General features: G+C 32.8%; 1 protein-coding gene across 1 annotated transcript in view; it reads left to right on the top strand.

The window, feature by feature from the left end:
* LOC116419497 (coiled-coil domain-containing protein 144A-like) overlaps positions 1-20,265 on the top strand; it is a 75,680-nt gene that overhangs the window by 24,415 nt on the left and 31,000 nt on the right. The window contains exons 5-9 of the mRNA XM_031940142.1: positions 949-1,086; positions 2,015-2,141; positions 7,407-7,548; positions 9,376-9,409; positions 18,234-18,303. Of these exons, the coding sequence (XP_031796002.1) occupies positions 949-1,086; positions 2,015-2,141; positions 7,407-7,548; positions 9,376-9,409; positions 18,234-18,303 (511 nt within the window). The remainder of the gene's footprint in view (positions 1-948; positions 1,087-2,014; positions 2,142-7,406; positions 7,549-9,375; positions 9,410-18,233; positions 18,304-20,265) is intronic.

Genomic DNA, 20,265 nt, shown 5'->3' with positions numbered 1-20,265 from the left:
TACTTGTGTGGTTGTGTTTAAGTTATCACAGTTCATTTGCTAATCCACTGACTTTAAAACCAGAACAGAGAGGCCCAAACTGCTGTATTTTGTCTAAGAACTTCCCACTGGATTCCCTGTGGATGGCGCCTCTCTGACCTGGGGCTCCCTGCAGGCATCTGTGCTGGGCTACACATACACACACACACTCATCCCCCTGTCTATTGAGACATTTTATGAGAGAATTCATTTCATTCACATTCACAATTAAGGTTACTAACTCTTTTGTTTTTCTGCCATAAGCAGGAAATCAATGTAACTCCTCCATATTCACCTCCATAGAAACATAAAATAGTTTCCAAAACAAATCTGGGCACTGTACAATTATCAAAAAGACAGGAGAAATAATCTTTGAGCCCAAGAAATTTGGAAAATTAGGAAGAAATGTTTCAGGTAAGAGGGGATTCCAATCCCAAGTCAGGAAGCAAGCCAGCAGAGCAGCAAGCCCCAACTCAGCAGCCACAGGAAGAAACTGATAACCAATATGGTGGAGTAGACAAATACCGACACTTGGAACACCCAAATATCTCAGTATAATCAGGGAAAAAGGGAGTCTGTAGCTCTGAGAATTGTCACATGCTTCAGTGTAGCCCCTGGCAAACAAGGAGACCCGAAAGTTTCAGGTGTGTAAGGAAACAAGGCAGCTTCCAGTGAACCTTAATTAACTGCCTTTATGATCTTTCTCCAAATCAACTGGTGCTATCAAAAAATTACCTTTTCCAGCTTTGTTTGATCTTCCTTGATATTTGTAATGCTTCACTTGAACAATCAAAGTACTCCTCTCCATCACTGTGTGTTCGTGTTGCACATAAGTATTAAGATTAAAGAATATGAGCATTTTATTGTAGCATTTCAGAAAATATGACTAGTTTAATTTTTTGCAAATGAATTGCTTCTTTGTTATTCTAGAACGGCCCTTATGATTGCTGTCAGTGTGGAATCAATAGACTTGGTCACTCTTCTTCTTCAAAATAATGCTGATTACACTCTCCAAGATATAGATGGATGGACAGCTGAGACATATGCTGAGCAGCATGGTTATCCTCTGTAAGTGCTGATATAATTCTAATTGTTTTTTGTAGTTTTGCATCTAAAATAATTTTCTTCCATAAAATTGAGAATGAATGGGGCTTTCATAGTTGCATAATATAATAACTGTCCAGCTCTGAGAACTGCCACATGCTTCAGAATAGCCCCAGACAAACAGGCAATCTGTAGAGGATAGATGGATAGCCCTCTTTACCTGTTTCATCCTTAATAATGCTAAGAAGAAATTGAGCAAATGGGAAACTTAGGTTATTGAAGTTCACTATGACATAAGCAAAAGAGATATGACATAGACTCACATACTCTGAGATTAGAATTTTCAGAAGTAATAATTATAATGGCTAATATTTTAATAGTTTTTAAAGGTTTTCCAACCTTTTATTTGACCTTCACAGAAGTTATATAATTTAATAATAATCACATTTATACTGGCAGTGGTTTATGTTGTTTGTTTCTATTTTAATGTGCTGACATCTCTCGATTGTAAGAGACCTAAAGTTCTAGTTTTAAGGAAAATCACCTTATGTCTTAGATGTCTTCAAATGAGTGCTAATGAAAATGAATCATAAATGTTAACATTAGAATTCACAGAGAGGCAGTTTGCTGGGGTAATGATGCTCAACTTGGAGTGTTGGGGAAAGATCATGCCCCTCATGTTATGTGTTACCTTGGACAATTGTAATCTTTTGGGTTTTAGGTTAATGTTAATGTCCTAAATAAGCCTTTTGAGTTCTAAGCCTATAATTCTATAATACTGTGACCCTGAAGACAAGTGTATTATTACATCTAGATTGAATGATTAGTTTTGCTTTACAGACTACAATAAAAACAAAAAAAATCTAAGATTTGAGATACACAAAAGTTACTTGTTACATATACTTTTTATCTTGATTGATGTAGACCTATTTTGTTTTATTTTCTATTTTAGACATATTTATAACAAACAAATTGAAGAACAATGGGAATGTCATAATTCCTGTCCACCCCAAATTGGCTATGCAGAGAAGCCTTCTTGTAGTGGATTTGCTTTGGGTGTATCATCCCTGGACAAAAAGGTAAAACTGACCAATTCAAATGAATAATTTAAAAAATAATGAGCAACAATCTTGAAATTCATATCTTCTCTATTTTTTCTATTTCCATTTCATATTTAAAAGCAATAGGGTTTAATCTTTGGTTAATGATTTAGTTACCTTTGTAGGTCTACCATCTTGAAACTGGAAAAAGTGTTTTTGTTGTTATTGTCTGCTTTACTGAAAAAAAAAAACTGCAATATTGATATCCTGATTTTTAAATTATTTTTAATATGTTTAACCAAATCATATGAAAGCTCTTTAACATTTATAATATTAAATATTATATTTGAAAATATGATTTTTATTCTTAAATGTGGGGTAAACAATTCATATTACTTATGAATGAATATAGATATATTGATTGAGAAAACAAACAGCAAAAGAGCAGAGTCATTTTTTACAAAATTCATAAAGCTTTCCCTTAATACAAACTAATAAAAATGAAAAATTAAAAAGAATTAATAATAAGACCAGGGAACAGAGGAGCAGGATTAAAAGGCAGTTCAGATGATCCTACATTTTCTGCAGATAATGTCATACATGCCCACCTCCAACTTGACCCTTAGAAAACTTTGCAACTTTCTGATTCAGGTAGTTAAATTGTAGAAGCTTGTTGAACTTTTAATACTTTAGTCTACTAGCTTGGGCCATTTGAAAACTTACTGATCTAGGCTTATTATAATAAATTTACCTTACATTTATAAAATTATTTTTTTCAAATCAATTTATCCATTACTACAGGAGAAATACAGTATGGATATTCTGGTGATTCCTAATTGAATAGTGATGAAAGCAGGAAAATTAGATGACTTCTTACAGGAAAGCAAAGAGTAATCAAGCACTTTTAATTACTAGACATACACTATCAGAAGGAGAGGAGTTATGTAAACCCTTCCTTATGGAAGAAATGAGAAATCACAAAGGCAGAAAAAGCAATATTTAATTTTAAGTGTGTCTTACTACTGCCTAAAATGTCCTTTTCCAACAAAATATTTTAAATCCTTTTGCTAGTGAAGTGAAAATTGATCCCCACTTTTTCTTATTTTATTTGTAAAATAGTAGACCTCTAGTAACATATATAAAATTGTTGTGGCAAGCATTTAAGGGGGAACAGTGAAGTTCTATTCATCAAAAATCTAGTATTATGTTTTATCATATTAATTATATTTAAAAATCTCAAATAGCTTTTTAAATTCCTAATCCAATTTTAATAAAAATTATTATATTAATAATCTCATTGACAATGGGATGTCTGTGATGAATTCAATAAAGAAAATGTTATAATTTGTAACAGATTTAATTATAAGTACAATTTAAGAGTATGGCTTATTAGTGATAGAACCTTTCCATAGATATGTTCAAGGAAGGTATCAGAAAATAGATACTGATTCTATGAATATACATTAATCAACAATATTTCCTGTACAAGGCAAATTTTTAGTTTATGCCTAAAAGTATTAATATTAGAATTTTAAGTGGTTAAATGAATTAGGGGTAAAATATGTTAATTTATTGTAATATTCCTTGGAGTTTACATTTTGGGGCCTCTTTCAGGTGATCAGTGGATTCTTTCAGTGGTGTTTTACCTAGGACATTAGGGAAATTTCCCTTGATAATTCCTTTTTTATAATTAAAATTATTTTTAAAATATATTTTGCTTTATGAATCATGTTGAGAGAGAAAAATCAGAGCCAAAATGAAAAACCATGGGAGAGAAAAAAAAAAAAACAGAAAAAAGAAGTGAATATACCATGTATTGATTTACATTTAATCTCCATAGTTCTATTTCTGGCAGTAGATGCCATTTTCTTTTAAAGTCTATTGGGATTGTTTTGGATCAGTTAACCACTGAGAAGAACCAAGTCTTTCATATTTAATCACTGAACATTCTTACTCTTACTCTGGTTCTGCTTGTTTTGCTCAGCATCAGTTCATGTAAATCTTTCCAGCCTTTCTAAAATTAGCTTAATAATCATTTTTATACAACAATACCTTTATATAACCACAGCTTGTTCAACCATTCCCAAATTGATGGGCATCTACTTATTTTTCAATTCTTTGAAACTACAAGAAATGCTGCTACAAAAATATTTCTACATGTAGGTCCTTTTCCCTCTTTTATGATTTCCTTGGGATACAAACTCAATAATGGTACTGCTGGGTCACAGGGTATATGCAGTTTGATTGCCCTTTGGGCACAATTCCAGATTGCTCTACAGAATGGATGCATTATTTCAAAACTCTACCAACAATGCATTCGTGTCCCAGTTTTCCCACATACTCTCCAATATTTATCATTATCTTGTCCTGTCATCTTAGCCAATCTGAGAGATGTGAGGTGCCTCAGAGTTTTTAATTTGGATATCTCTAATCAAAAGTGATTAAGAGCGGTTTTACACATGACTATAAATGGTTTTAATTTTGTCATCTGATAATTCTGTTCTTAACCTTTGACTATTTTCAAATGGGAAATAATGTCTATTCTTACAAATTTGATACCATTCTTTATGTATTTCAGAAAAGAGAACTTTGTCAGAAACACTGGCTGTAAAGATTTTCTTCCCCAGCTTTGTACTTTCCTTTTAACCTTGGTCTTATTGGTTTTGTTTTTTGCAAAAATTTTTTAATATTATGTAATTGTGTCTATTTTGCCTTTCAGAATGTTTTCTAATTCTTCTTTGGTCATAAATTCCTTCCTTTCCCAAAGATCTGATAGGAAAATTATCCCACTGCTCTACTAATTTATTTATGCTATCATATTTATACCCAAATTATGTACCCGTTTTGACCTTATTTTGTTATGCAGTATAGAATCCTGGTATATGCTGAGTTTGTGACATTATTTTCCAGATTCCCTAGTAATTTCTATCAAATACTGAGTTCTTATTCCAAAAGCTAGACTTTGGGGGTTTATCAAATACTAGATTTAGACCTTGATTTTTATCATGTGTTTCTAATCTATTCCACTGATCCACTACTCTAGCCAACATAAAATGTTTTTGATGACTGCTGCTTTATATTATAGTTTTAGTTTTTGTATTGCTAAGCCACCATTTCTTGTATTTTTTCCATTAATTTCTGTGATTTTCTTGACAAATCAACTCCAATTCTAAATTCTCATTCAATTGAGGAATCCTGATCTGATCAGCTCAGGCTGTCCCAGTACCACACCAGGATACCCAATCCCTCAACTAAGGTCTTTGCAGATGTCCCATGCACTTTGCTAGGACCCTGTCCACTGAGAAAAACTCCATTAAAATAAAAATCTGCCACTATAGAAGTCAGTCCCTTGTAAACTGATTTCTATCCAACAATAAACTTTTATTTTGCAACTAATAATTTGGAAATGAGTGAATTCTTTCACTCTGAACCTGTGGATAATTTAAAGGGGATATTTAATAACTCTCTTATTTCCACTAACCTCTTGACTACAAGGAATTGAGAGCATTCAAACTGCATCACTATCACACCTCCTTCTTTTCTTGTGTTTTTATAATGCATCTTATCTACTATCTTTATTTCATCACTCCTTCACCTCTTCTTTTAGTTTTTTCTTGTTTTTTTTTTTTTTTTGCCCTTCCTTCTAATTTCCCTCTCCTTTTTTGTCCTTTTTCTCCTCCTATTTCTTTATAAGGTTATTAAATTTTTTTAATCCAATTGAATGATTTAAATTATTCCCCCTTCTGAGCCAAAACTGATGAGACTGATATTCACATAACGTGCATTCCCCCTCTTTTTCCCCTGGATTTTAATAGGTCTTTTGCACTTCTTAATGTGATTGAATTTTTAATTTTCCCATTATACTTCCTTGTTCCTCTTTTTTTCCCAGTACATTTTTTTCCAGCCATTACTGTTTTTTTCTTTGATATCATCAAAGTTCATTCAAAACCATAGCCTTCTTTCATATGATGCCTCTCCTCTGCCCCAATGACAGATAAGAGATCTCAAGAGTTACAGGTATCTTTTTTCCCCTCTAGGCATGTAAACAATTTAGCCTTTAAATATTAGACATTTTTCTCCTGTTTAGTTTTCTATGCCTCTCTTGAGGCCTGTGTTTGTAGATTAAATTTTCTGTTCAGTTCTGGTTTTTTTTAATAGAATGATCGAAAGACTTTTACTTTACTGAAGATCCATTGCCTTTCATGAAAGATGGCCTTCAGGTTGGCCATTACTTTTAAATTGTCTCTTCCACATATATTTCTAGGTTGGTCATTTTTTTCCAATGAGATATGTCACATTTTCTTCCATTTTTTCATTCTTTGTAGTTTGTTTCATTGATTCTTGCTGTATCAATCAGTCATTATCTTCTATTTTACCCATTCTAGTTTTTAATTTGTGATTTTCTTCACATAGCATTTTTTTATTTGAGTAATTTTACTTTTGAAAATGTTTTCTTCTGGGGATTTTTTTTTTCATTTGGCCAATTGTATTTTTAAGGAGTTGTTTTCTTCAGTTTCTTTGGGCTTGAGGCCATTTCATATCACTCTTTGAAATTTCCTCTGTGGATATTTGGTCCTTGTCTGAGTTGTTGTTTTGATCTTCCCTGAAACCGAAGTAGTTTTTTTATGTTCTTGGCTTCCCCTTGATGATTTCTTGAAAAATTGTTGTCTAAACTCTTTCTATCATCATGGTTTCCAGGTAGCCCAATAATTTTTAGATTTTCTCCTGGATCTATTTTTCATGTGAGCTGTTTTTCCAATGAAGTATTCTTCTATTTTTCTTATATTTTTTCCAGTTTTTTGCTTTGCTATGATTAATTCTTGATATCTCATAGAATCATTCATTTCCATTTATTCAATTCTAATTTTTAGTGTTTTCTTAAGTTAGCTTTCTTATCTCCTTTTGTATTTGGCCAATTGAAATTACAATTGAGTTGTTTTGTTTGTTTTTCCCCCATTTCACAAATTCTCTTTTTCAAAGAGTTGTTTTTATTTACCATTTCAATAAAACTTTTTTAAGTAGTAGTTTTCTTCAGACAAATTCTGTTTTTCCTTTTCTAAAGCTCTCATTTCCTATCTCCATTTTCCCTAATAACTCTCTTTTAAGATCCTTTTTGATTCTTCCAATAGAATCTTTTGAATTGGAGACTAACTTTTATCATCTTTTGAGGTTTCACCTGGAGGCGTTTTGCCTCTAGTGTCTTCAGGGTTTGAGATCTGTTCTTCCCTATCTCCATAAATCCCATCTATGGTCAGAATTCTTTTTGCTTTTAATTTTTAAAGGTTGAGGTCTGCTCTTCTATAGCTAACAGTAACCTCACACTTCCCTGGGGCCAGCACTCCTGGATTCCTTCCAGGACTGTGCACATGTGGCCAAACCCCACTTGTTATGTTGGGTTTCAGGGTCTCACTATTTGCCTTCTTTAATTGCATTGAAGGTCTCACAAGTAGCCTCCTGATTCACTGGTTTCTCAATCAGGTCAGAGTAGTTAATACTGCAGTATTTTGGCTAAGAGACTCCCAGTAGATTTACCTAGTGTGCAGAGGCCACTCAGACCTGGGTCCCTGTACTGTGCCTGTGCTGGGTCGCCTCCATGCCACCCTAACATTTTGATAGTTCTTCCTAAATATCTTATATAGGATATCTGTTATATACTATATTTTTGTGGGTTCCATCCCTTCAAACCAGTTCAGAGGCTTGATCTGGTACTAACCTAAGGGAAACCAGTAAGAACTCAAAGACGTATCTGACATATTGGCTCTGCCTCCTTTAATCTTTTTTAGAAACTGCTATAGTAATATATCTAAATAGGGAGAAGCATTAGTTACTTTATTCTGTATGAATTTAGCTGACTTGTTTCAGACCTTCCACTCTGTGGGATAGAATCTAAGAATACCATATTATGCTGCAAAATATGGCATGACATTTTTAGCTTATTTATGTTTAAATGGGGAGAAAGAATATAAGAGTCATGTTGGTTACTCACATAATCTTTACTAGATAACCTAATATCTATTTGGCTCTATATACAAGTACATTTTATGTGTTTTATATATAAAATACATCAGGGAGTAGAGGGAACTCTAAATTCTCAGTCTGAGTGGACACAAAGAGTACTCTTACAGGTCCTAACCAGCTGGAAAACCTAGATAAAAAGTTATCATTTACAGCTAGAAGTCATGGGTTTAAAACCCACTTGTGATACATACTACCTGATTGATTCTACCCAGTTTGCTTAGCCTCAATTTACTAATTCACTTAAAATATAACTTGCAGAGAAATTACCTATCAATGAAAGAAATTTTTATCACTGTTTCCATACAAATGAAATCTCATATCTAGTTGAACACAATGAAGCAAACTGGCAGCATTGTGTTGGATGGTTTGGAGAAAGTAAATTTTGGAGAATAGTTATAAATCAAGTAATAAAATAATATACCCAGTGAAATGGGCAAATGATCACTTCTTAGTTCTTTCCCTTAGACTCATATGATGGATGAGAGAAAACAAAAAGGAAGTGCTTATTTCATTTCCTAACTGAATATTTATATTAAATTTTGCAGTCAAAAGTCAGAAGAAATAATAGTTCTTCATTGTACGTCATAAGTTTTGTTTTTATTTTTTGCTTCCCTTTCAAGGAAGGGTTGAAAAGAGAAAATACATTGGTTTGCTGTTCATTAACACATTTCTTTTAGGGATTGTAGAGGTCTACATTGTTTTAGACCTCTTGTCCATGGAGAAGAGGTAGAAATATGTTAATCATATTAAACAGGACGTCTATGGATTTCCCTTATTTATAGAATGGAACAAATTAAGCCATGCCATGTCATGTTGCATTTGGCAGTACTACATCTCCAAATAGTCTGAACTGTGGTGAAAAAGGTCATCTTTTTCAATGTGGTCTTTTTGCAGTCTACTTCCATTAAAAAAAAGTCTGGATTAATCATATTATGACAGCTTTTTCCTTCTATTTTTGGTATCTGCTAGAGATATTGTGCTCTTGTCAGTGTGAAGCAGTGAATGTAATCAAATCACTGAGAGATATCTTAATACTTTAAGACCACCTCTTTATACCCATTTCATTCTACTTAGAGACATTCATCTACAGCACAATTCTATTTAAAGCATATGCTTCACACTGACAACAAATTGTAAAAGTGCTTTGAAATTAAGCTTTTCATATTACACATTATAGAAATGTTTTCAAATTATGATTTTTACATTCTATTTATATAGTACGTTTTAATTGTATTTTGATTTTTTTCTACAATAGCAAAAGAAAGTTATGCAGAAGATTATATAAACAGGTGAGCTTTGTAACAGGTTTACATTTCTTTTAATTTATCCTCTTGGTCCAAACTTCAATGAGTTTTTCAATCTAGGGCAAAGCAGACTCTCATGCCTCCAAAAGTCATATCTTTAATTCACCAGTTTCCACTAGTACATTAATCCATATTTGTATTTCAAAAAATTAGCTTTACTAAACAACTAATTGGTATGTGTGTATGTACACATATGTATATATATATATATATATATATGATCTATTATATTAGTGTGTATATATGTTTCTATGCATATAAAATATGTAATATATCAAATATACACAAATATAAACATACATGTATACATATCCAAAGACACATACAACATTTATGCACACTGTGTATGTGTGTGTGCTTGTGTGTGTGTGTACACTTATTTATCCATAGCATTGGCAGCTATTTGTGTTGAGTGTTTACTGTGAATGCTAAAAGATTAAGTGACTTGTTTGGATTCATAAAATTTGTATTTGACAAAGGACAAACTTGAATCCATTATATTTTTACCTCCTTTCTACATCCTATCAACAATGCCCTACTGTAATTGTTATAACTAATAGTTATAGAACTGGTTTATTCTTCATTCATCCAATAACTATTAGTTATGGCCATACCACATAACAGTCACTTGAGATGAATTTCCTAACAAGCGTTTTAAGGTACATCTACAGTGCAAATATGTATCATCTTATACTTGTGGAGATTCATCTAAATGCTCAGAAATAAAGTTATCAAGATGGGGTGGGATTAGTCACCAGGACCAGGATCCTAAATTAAGACAAGAGATGGTATTGGAGATTTCTCAGCAAGGAGAGAAGCAATGGAAGAGAAGGGGAAGTGTCTGCTGAGTAGTCTCTGCTTGGAACTCTTGTGGACAACTATGGTAGAAAGCTACTTTTTACTTTGAAACTTTGGCAGGAATATTCTTTTTTCCAATTAGAGAGATATACACAAGCTGACATTGTATCTTGAGAAGTAGCAGTAAATCTTTTTAAGAAATACATTTCTCTGGAGCTCCTACAAAGGCAAACAGATATGGCAAAGGATTAGTTGTGAAGGTCATTAACAAAAATGACTAAAGATACAAAAATATCTCAATTCTAGTGAACTCCTTTTCTCACAGCACAGGATGTTGTTTTGAAGTGATCTACAGATTCTGTGCTCTTTGTTGCAATCAGTGATGAGTTAGTCTTACTACAGAAGAAGGTAAAAAGTCTGGGCATCAAAGGATTTCTACTTTTTAGATGATCAAATAGAATGCAGCATTCCTGGAAATGATTAATTTTAAAAAAGAAAAGAAAAAAGAGAACCTACAAGAGGCAAAGTGGGAAGTGATTGTGTCAGAAGGTTAGTGGGAAGAATCCCGTGATATCAAGAAGCTCAACATTTAGAACAGTTCTTCCTACTTTTGTCCCCAAGAATGAAGAAGTATCAGATAAATAAATCACCCAGTTATCAAGAGGGAGAGCCATTCCTAATGTGATAAATTCACCTGAGATCTTATCACAGCCCCGATTTGAAACAGATTTGGGGACAAATCATGTATGATTAAGGAAGATGTTTCAAGTGACATGGCTTTTTAAACTCAGAGGGAAGACGGGGTGGGAATTAAGGACTTGATCTAGGGAGTAAAGTGACAATTAAGAGGGACTTAAGGAGAGGACAGGGAATGGTCTAGGTAAGAGTAAACTCTTAATACATTGTGTTTATGTGAGAAGTTGCAGGATGCCTAATGAGATGATTGAGTCAGTCTCAGATATACTAACAAGACAGTCCTGGGAAATTGATCTCCCTTTGTAGGGGATTATGGTTGATGGAGACATTGCAGCATTTGCATTATTCTTTTTTTTTTTTTGTACTAGACGTTAAGTCATGGATCAATAGCCATTATCTTCTTCTCATATTAGGATATTCCAGTTTATTCCCAGCAAGTATTTATCAAACTAGATGTTCTTGATCCCAAAAGCTTTTGGGATCTTTAGGTACTTGATCAAAGACTAGGTTGCTATATTTGTGTAAAGACTATGTTTTATCTAGTCAACCTAATCTATTCCACATGATCAACTAATCTGTTCCAGTTAGCCAATTACTCAAATAGTTTTGGTATACTTCTTGCTCTATAATATAATTTTAGATCTGGTACAGCTAAGCCGCCATCAATTTGATTTTCTTTCATTAATTCTTAGAAATTCTTGCACCTATTTTATAAATATCTCATCTAATTGACTGTTGTTATTTGTCTGGTCATTAAGAATAGGTTATTGGGAGTCAGAATTGGTATCAGCTAAATTAAATAGATTAGCTTTGTCAGTAATATTGTCAAATCTTTCCATTATATTTAGCTTCAGCTCTAATCCACAGATGCATTTAGATATTTTTCAATATTGGATATGAGAATCAGACTTAATTTGTTGAATAAGACTGGTCTGTAATTATTGCTCTAGTAAAGTTCTAAGATTTTCCCTTGGCAGATCAGATTCCTAAATATGTTATATTATCAGTAGTTACTTTAAATGGAAATCTTCTTCTTTTGCCTAACTCTTGACTAGTTGGATTATTTGTTAGATTGATATTATAAGATGCTGATGATTCTTATGCTGGGTTATTGATTTTAGTACCAAAAACTTTGCTAAAGTTGTGGATTATTTCTAATAACTTTTTAAGCAGAATCTCTGGGGTTCTCTAAAGTATACCTGATCATGTCATCGCAAGATGTGACTATTTGGCTTCCTCATTGCCTATTCTTATTCCTTCTAATCTCTTTCTCAGCTCATTATTGCTATAGCTAGCGTTTCTAATAAATATTAAATAGTAACGGTGAAGTGGCAACCTTGATTTCTATTCAGATCTTGTTGGAAATGGTTGCGTTTGTCTCATTACATATGATGCTTTACTGATGGTTTTATAATAGATGCTGCTGAATTATTTTAGGAAATGTCCATTTATTCCTATACTCTCAAGTGTTTTAATAGGAATGGATTGTTGTAGATTTTATTCAAATGCTTTTCTGCATCTACTTGAGATGATTCATATGGTTTTTGTTAATTTGGTTATTGACATGGCCATTAGTATTGATAGTTTTCCTAATGTATTGAACCAGCCCTGCATTCTTGGTATAAATCCTACTTGATCTATAGTGTATTATCTTGGAGATTGATTATTCTGTAGTCTTTTGCTAATATTCTTTGTTCAAGATTTTGCATCAATATCTCATTAGGAGATTTGGTCTATAGATTTTCTTTCTCTGTTTTCAGCCTACCTGGTTTTAGGTATCAGTACCATGTCTGTGTCAAATAGAGATTGGAATTTGAGTAGGACTCCTTCATTCCTATTTTATCAAATAATTTATATTAAGCATTGGGACCAATTGTTCTTTAAATGTTTGGTAAAATTCACATGCTAAATCCATCTGGTCCTGGGATTTTTTCTTGGAGTTGTTAATTGCCTGTTCTATTTCTTTTTGCTGAATGGGACTAGTTCTTCAAAATTTACTTCCTCCTCTGTTAGTTCTGGGAAGTCTATATTTTTGGAGGTAGATCATCCATTTCAACTTAGGTTATCAAATTTATTAGGCATAAAGTTGAGCATAAATAATTCCTTATTATTTCTCTAATTTCCTCTTCCTTGTTGTGGAAAGTTCTCCTTTTTCATTTTTGTTGAAGACTATCTAATTTCATTTTTCCTACCCTCCTTTTTCTAATCAGATTTACCATAAGGACATTATCTATTTTATTGGCTTTTCATAGAACCAACTCTTAGTTTTATTAATTAGTTCAATAGATTTTTTACTTTCAATAGTTTTTAATTTCTCCTTTTAATTGTTAAATTTCAATTTAGTATTTGTATTGGGGTTTTAATTTGGTCTTTTTATTAGTTTATTATTGTTAAGTTGCAAGCTATTCATTAAATTCTTTTCTATTTCTCTGTTTTATTTCAAGTAAGCCTCTAATGGATATAAATTCCCTCTTATTAACCGACTTTTTGGCTGCATCCCACAAATTTTGGATGATGATTGTCTCATCAATTGTCATTGATCTTGAGTGAAAGTGTATTAATTGTATCTATAATTTGCTGCTTCACCTTCAATCATTCTTTAAGATGGATTGTTTAGTTTCAATTACTTTTGGTCTTTTCCCCTAATTTTTTGTTAATGTAGTTTTTATTGCATCATGATCTGAAGAAAGCATTTACTATTTCTGCTTTCTTGCATTTAATTCTGAGGTCTTTATGTCCTAATTATGGTCAAGTTTTTGATCATATTGGTTCCATGAACTGCTAGAAGAAAGTATATTCCTTTATCTCCATTCAATTTCTCAAAGATCCAACTATACCTAATTTTTCTGAATATTCTGTTTACTTCTTTAATTTCTTTCGTTATTTGTTTGTGGTTTGATTTGTCTAATTCTGAGGTGCAAGGTTTGAGGAGTCTCCTGACTATTACAAGTTATTTGCTTGTCTATTTCTTCTTGCAACTCTCTTAACTTCTCCTTTAGGAAGCTAGTGCCATACCACTTGGTTGCTATATTATGTTTAATTTACTTGTATTGCTATCGTTTTATACTACCTCTTTAGCAGGATGTGGTTTCCTTCCTATATCTCTTTTAATTAGATCAATTTTTACTATTTGCTTGATCTGTTAGATATAGGATGGCTACACTCTTTTTGACTTCATCCTGAAGCATAATAGATTTTCTTCCAGCCTTTTTACGCTTTCTTCATATGTATCCTCCATGCTTTAAATGTGTTTCTTGTAAACAACATATTGTAGCAGGTTCTGAACTTTCTGATCCAGTCTGCTATCTGCACTCCCTCTTTATGGGGAGTTCATCCCATTCACATTTACTGAGTTGAATTACTAAATCTGTATTTCCTGCCATCCCTAATAACCCTCAGATTGTGCTTTACTTATTCTTGCCTCCCCAACCCTCTTTCCCCTTTTTAAACTTATTACCCCTCTTGTATCACGATACTTATCCTCTTTATTAATCCCTCCCTCTCCCCTTTGAGTCTTTCCCCTATCATTCCCATTAATTACTCTTTTTCTCTTTCCATTTTCCTCTCCCCCGTTTTTTAATGAGGCGTTGTTAGAGAATTTTCTCTAAAACAAATGTTCATTTGATTTTCCTATTTGAGCTCAACTCTGATGATGAGTAATTGATTCACTTACAATGTTCCTCCCCTCTCTAGAATTCCCTCAGATATGATAGTTTCCTTGCCTCTTTGTGGGATGTGAGTTTCCCTCTTTTTATCCCTCCTTCCGCAGCCTTATTCTGCCATCATCCTTTTCCATATCTACTTCCCTTTTTTATGTTATATCAGTACTTATCAAATTTTACATGTATTTTTTTTTGTATATCCACAACAGAAATACAATTCTCAGAGTTATTTTTACCTTTTTCTGCATCTCTTGAGTTCTATTCTTGGAGATCAAATTTGTTTGTTTAATTCTGGTTTTCTTCAAAAACAAATGGAATTCATTTGTTTCATTAAATGTCCATCTTCTTCCCTGGAGATAAATGCTCCACTTAGCTGGGTGTTTATTCTTGGCTGCATCCCAAGTTTCTTGTTGCCTTTGAGATATCATATTCAGGCCTTCTTTCCTTTTAATAGTTTGAGGCAGCCAGATCCTGGGTGACTTTCTCTTATTGTTTGGCACCTCGGTATTTTAAATGGTTTTTTTTTGGCTGCTTGTAAAATTTTTTCCTTTTATCTGATAGTTCTGAAATTTTGCCATCAATATGTCCTTGTGTTTTTAATTTTAGGGTTTCTTTCAGAAGATGTTCGATGAATTCTTTCAATGCCTATTTTACCTTCTGATTCTGATTACATTCTGGGCAGTTCTCTTTGATGATTTCTTGTAAAATAGTATCTAGAGCTCTTTTTTTTCATCATAGTTTTCGGAAGTCAATAATCCTCAGATTATCTCTCTAGATCTATTTTCCAAGTCTTGTCATTTTAGTCAAAGTAGATAATTCATGGTTTTTCCAGTTTGTCATTTTTTGGTTTTGTTGACTGATTCTTGCTGTCTCAATGCATCATTGAGTTTCAATTTGTTCAAGTTCTAATTTTGGTAAAATTATTTTCTTCATTAGCTTTTTACTTCTTTCTGTATATGTCAATTGAGTTTTTTGAATGTATTGTTTTGGTCTGTGGAATTTTTCCATTTCACTAATTTTTTTTTTTAGTGAATTATTTTCTTTTTCAATTCACGATCCTAGCTTTCTTAGAAGTTGTTCTTTGTCTTTTCCAATTCTCGGATTCCTACTTTCTAGTGAATTCTTTATTTTTCAATTCACAATTCTTACTTTCCTGTGATTTTTTATTTTTTCCAATTCACTCAATTTGCACTTCCTGGGAATTTTTTAACTTTTCAATTCGTATTTTCAGGAAGTTGTTGCTCTCTTTGTAAGGCTTCTCTTTTCCTTTCCCATTTATCTTTAACTCTTTTTGGAAACTTTTATGGTCTTTCTATTTGAGACTTTGTGAGGAATCTATGATTTATTAGATGATTAGCTCACTGACATTGTTCTTGGAAGTAGCATATCTTTTTATAGAATACATTTGTTGAGTCCTTATATGGCATAGATTGAAAGACTTTTAAGGTCATTACCAATAGTAAGGTTACAAAATATCTCATTCTAGTGAACTTTACTTTCCGACATCGATGTTTGGAAGTGTTCTGGATTTTGCTCTTTTCCAATCAGTGGATTGAGTAGCGACTTCAGAAAAGGTAAAAGTCTAGGGCTGATGGATTTCTACTTTTCTAGTGTCAAGATAAATGCAGTTCTGAAATGATTAATTTTCAAAAGAAGATAAAGAGACTCTACGAATAGGCAAAGTGGAAGTGCATTGTGCAGAGGTTAGTGGAACGAATCCCGTGATATCAAGGCTCAACATTAGAACCAGTTCTTCGACATTTTGTCCCTAAGATGAAAGTACAGATAAATAAATCTCCCAGTTCAAGGAGAGCCATTCTGAAGTGAAAATCACTGGTCTTATCACGCCGATTTAATCAGATTTAAGGAAAACCTACTGGTTAGGGAGTTGCAGTGCATTGCAGCTTTTTAAACTCAGAGGTTAGACTGGTCGTCGGAATTAATTGATCTCGGAGTAAGTGACATCTAGAGGCACTTAAGGAGTTTATGGCAGGAATGGTTATCTGAGAGGTGAGTTGTTCTATCTTATCTTTCAGTTGGAAGTTGCAGGAGACTATTTGAGGTCATTAATAGTCAACAAGGACAGTCAGAGAGATTAGAAATCCCTTTGTAGGGTTTCGGTCATGGACATTGCAGCATTTGCATTATTCTTACTAATGGGACAGAATGAGCTCTTTTAGATTTGAATTTAAGGGAAAACAAATGTGAATATTATTTTGAATCCTTAAGAATTTGGAAAAAATGAGATTAAAGTTAACAAATTCAGGAGGCCTTGAGAAAATGAAGTGACTTGAATTGAAGTAGACTCCAGCTATAGTAAAAAAAGAAAATGAGCCCAAAGAGAATTTGAAGAGATGGAGGACAGAACAAAGAAAACAAGGTGAAGGGTATAAGGAAGAGAAGAGGAAGAGTGGGAATCTAAAAAGAAACTAAAAAGACAAGGAGAAAAAGTATGTTTAAAAAAAAAAGACCAAAAATGGAAAGTCAATTGGCAAGTTTAAGGAGAAGGTAATGGAAATGGGCCATGTCTATCAAAACTAGAGCTAACAAAAAGAATGAAAAGCTATCTTTGAATTAACACATTCTAGGAAATTGAAAAGAGAACTGTCTTGGGGTCAGTGGACTGGGAGTGGGAGTGGGAGTAGGAATAAAGATAAACTGGATTCAAGTTTTCCCTCTGTCACACTCAGTAAGTGTCACCCAGCAACTCTGATACACAACATTTGCCAACCTACATTATTTCCTCTCTGGAAGTTCCCTGCACAATCACAAGTCACATACCCCACACTACTTGAATCCTGGACACAACTACACTGCCCCTCCACACCAGGTAAATTGAGAAATCTGGCATTGAAATTCCCTGAAAGCAGATTACCACGGCAATTGTAAAAACTGATTGCAGGAAGGCAGATAAATGCTTATCCTTTTAATAAAGACTTTTCTGAGACTGGAATGTATGGCTTATTCTCCTACTTAAAGGGCATGTAGACAAATCATTGGGTGATGTCTTGGGCTTGGAATCAAAAAGATTCATCTTTATGAGTTCTAATCTGGATCAGATACTTAATAGTTTGTGACTCCACTTAATCCTGTTTGCCTCAGTTTGCTAATCTGTGAAATGAACTGGAAAAGAAATGGCAAACCACTTTGATACCTTTGTCAAGAATATGTCAAACGGGATCACAAAAGTCAAACACTATTGAAATAAATGAACAATAAATACAACACATATCTAGCTGAAATCTGTGGAGGGTAACTTTAAAAAAAAATAAGAAACTCACAGTGAAAGTGTTTTGTCAGAACCTAGTAGGGAAGGCACAGAGAACAGTGACATACTACAAATAGATTCCAGGGTTTTGATGACTCTGCGATTTATAATGCCCCATTGCATTCATTTGTAAAATTTAGAAGCAAGTAAAAATTTAAAATGAGATTATCCTGGAGGATAGACCTATTGGTAGTTTTTACTTAAATATTTTCTTCTCTGCCAAAATAAATCTTGGAATACGAATTATTGATATATCCTGCTCTATTAAATCATCTTTCGTAGTGTATCATTTAGTGTTAAAGCACCTTGCAACAACTAAAAACCCTTCTTGTTCATGATTAACTTCTGGAAATTAAAGTATTAATTTTTGGTTTCTTTTTCAAAGCCTCTCTGACACCCCAGGACCTGCCAATCACTTGCCAAGAACAAATAATGAATTGGATTTTGATACGGAGGTAAGATTCTATATCGAATTTTTTTCTACTCTTATATTTCAGTTTGGAGGGTGCTTTGCTTTGTTAAAATATTGTATACATTTAATATTTAACATCAAAGATCCAAATGGAGTTAAATGGACACAAATAATTTAAAAACAAATATGCCTTTGTAGTGTTTCAAGCTTTCTTTTAAGTTTCTCCACCTCTGGCTTAGTTTTGTTGTGTGTTTTTATGTTTTTATTTCTTTCTAAAAAACTAGCTGAAATAAACTTTTATGCAATTTACATTCTGCTAATATTTCTATATCACTCCATATTTCCTTGTACTTTTCTATTTTTCTGTGCTCTTCTGAGTATTTGGAATGGAGGACCAGGCTTCATATGCCATGACAGCCACTTTAAAACAAATGGAATTTTAAAATCTTTGTTTCCTAGATGATATTTAAGGTCCCTTCTAGCTCCAAATTTGTGATATATACATAATAATATTTGTCTCTAAATGCTGGCTGTACATATTGCTTCCCATATATTTTTACAAATAGAGCACCTATGAATATTTCTGTACATATAGTTCCTATTTTTCCTTCTTTTGCTCTTTTTAGGATGAATTCTTAGCAATGGAATCAAAAGATAGAAATAGTTTTATGATTGTTATATGTTGTTTTCTAAAACACCTGGATCAATGTGCAGTCTTCCTATGGTATATTAGAATTTCCCACTATTTGTATTTATTTTTGTTTTCTATGGCATTTTATTTACTTTTTAAAATTTATTTTATTTAAAAAAAAACAGAGTAAGAAAAAGAAAAACAGAAAAGTAATAAAAAGCAAAATAAAGCAAAACAAAAGAGAACATTGTCATGTGTCCTGCAAAATTTCAGGAAGGATTCAAAATATATAACAAATTGCAAGCTCAATAAAGTATACATATACATATATATAGAATTATATTCATGAATGTCCATTTTTTCTTCTTTATAAATTGTTCTTTGCTTGTCTGCTGTATAAATTATTTATTTACTCTTTTTCCCCTTTGATCCCCCCTCCCACCCTCAAACAAGTTAAAAGTAAAAAAAGAAATATTTATGTAGATATATGTATGTATATATTATATACAAGTACCCTCCACATAAGCATGCCTTTCTTACCCCTGCTTACTCTTTAATTAAATTCTGCTCCATAACTTTTCTTGCTATTATTTAACCTCCCCCCACCCAAGGATCCTTCCCTTGCCTTTATTCCTCATGCTTTGTATCACTGGCTGCTCATTACCTCTGCCCTTATTTCTTTATAGATTTTGGAGGGTCCTATACTCTTCATGGTATATGTAGTGTTGACTATTGAACCAATTCCTGATGTGAGTAGGTTTTCAGAATTGAGTTTTCTTCCCCTCTCTCTAAGGCCAGTTCTAATCTTCTTCTACACTTCATTTGTATAACATTATTACTATTTTACCTTAACTTTCTTTTTGTTGATATGAATCTTAAATATATAGTATACATTTCCCATGTAAAAAGAATAAACAATTTATTGATGTTTAAACATCATGAGCTCTACATGAGTTCCTTAAAAGTGATTTTTGATATTGGTTCTTATATGTTAAATTTTCTGGTAAGTTCAGGCTTGGTTGATGTCCTGAAAATTTTCAAGTTCATTTAGTATCCATTTTTTCTCATTCAAAATTATAGGTAATTTTGCTGCATACATTTTTGGCCACAGGCCTAGTTTTTTTGATTGTAGGTAGATTGATTCCAGTGTCTGCTGTCTGTTATTGTAGATGCTGATAAGTCTTGTACACTTCTAATTGTAGCTCCAGAATATTTGAATATTTTAACAGGCTTTGCCCAATCCTAATTTTCAATTATTTTCATATTTGAGACTCTGTACTCCTAGTTCATTAACTTTTTTTCATATCATCTTGATTTTCTTGGATTGCTTTTATTTTATTTTATCTAGTTTTCCCTCAATGTGTCTCATTTGAT

This window comes from Sarcophilus harrisii, chromosome 5, assembly GCF_902635505.1.
Source record: "Sarcophilus harrisii chromosome 5, mSarHar1.11, whole genome shotgun sequence".
NCBI lineage: Eukaryota > Metazoa > Chordata > Mammalia > Dasyuromorphia > Dasyuridae > Sarcophilus > Sarcophilus harrisii.
Note: the sequence above shows the minus strand (reverse complement) of the source record. Positions and strands in the feature narration are given on the sequence as shown.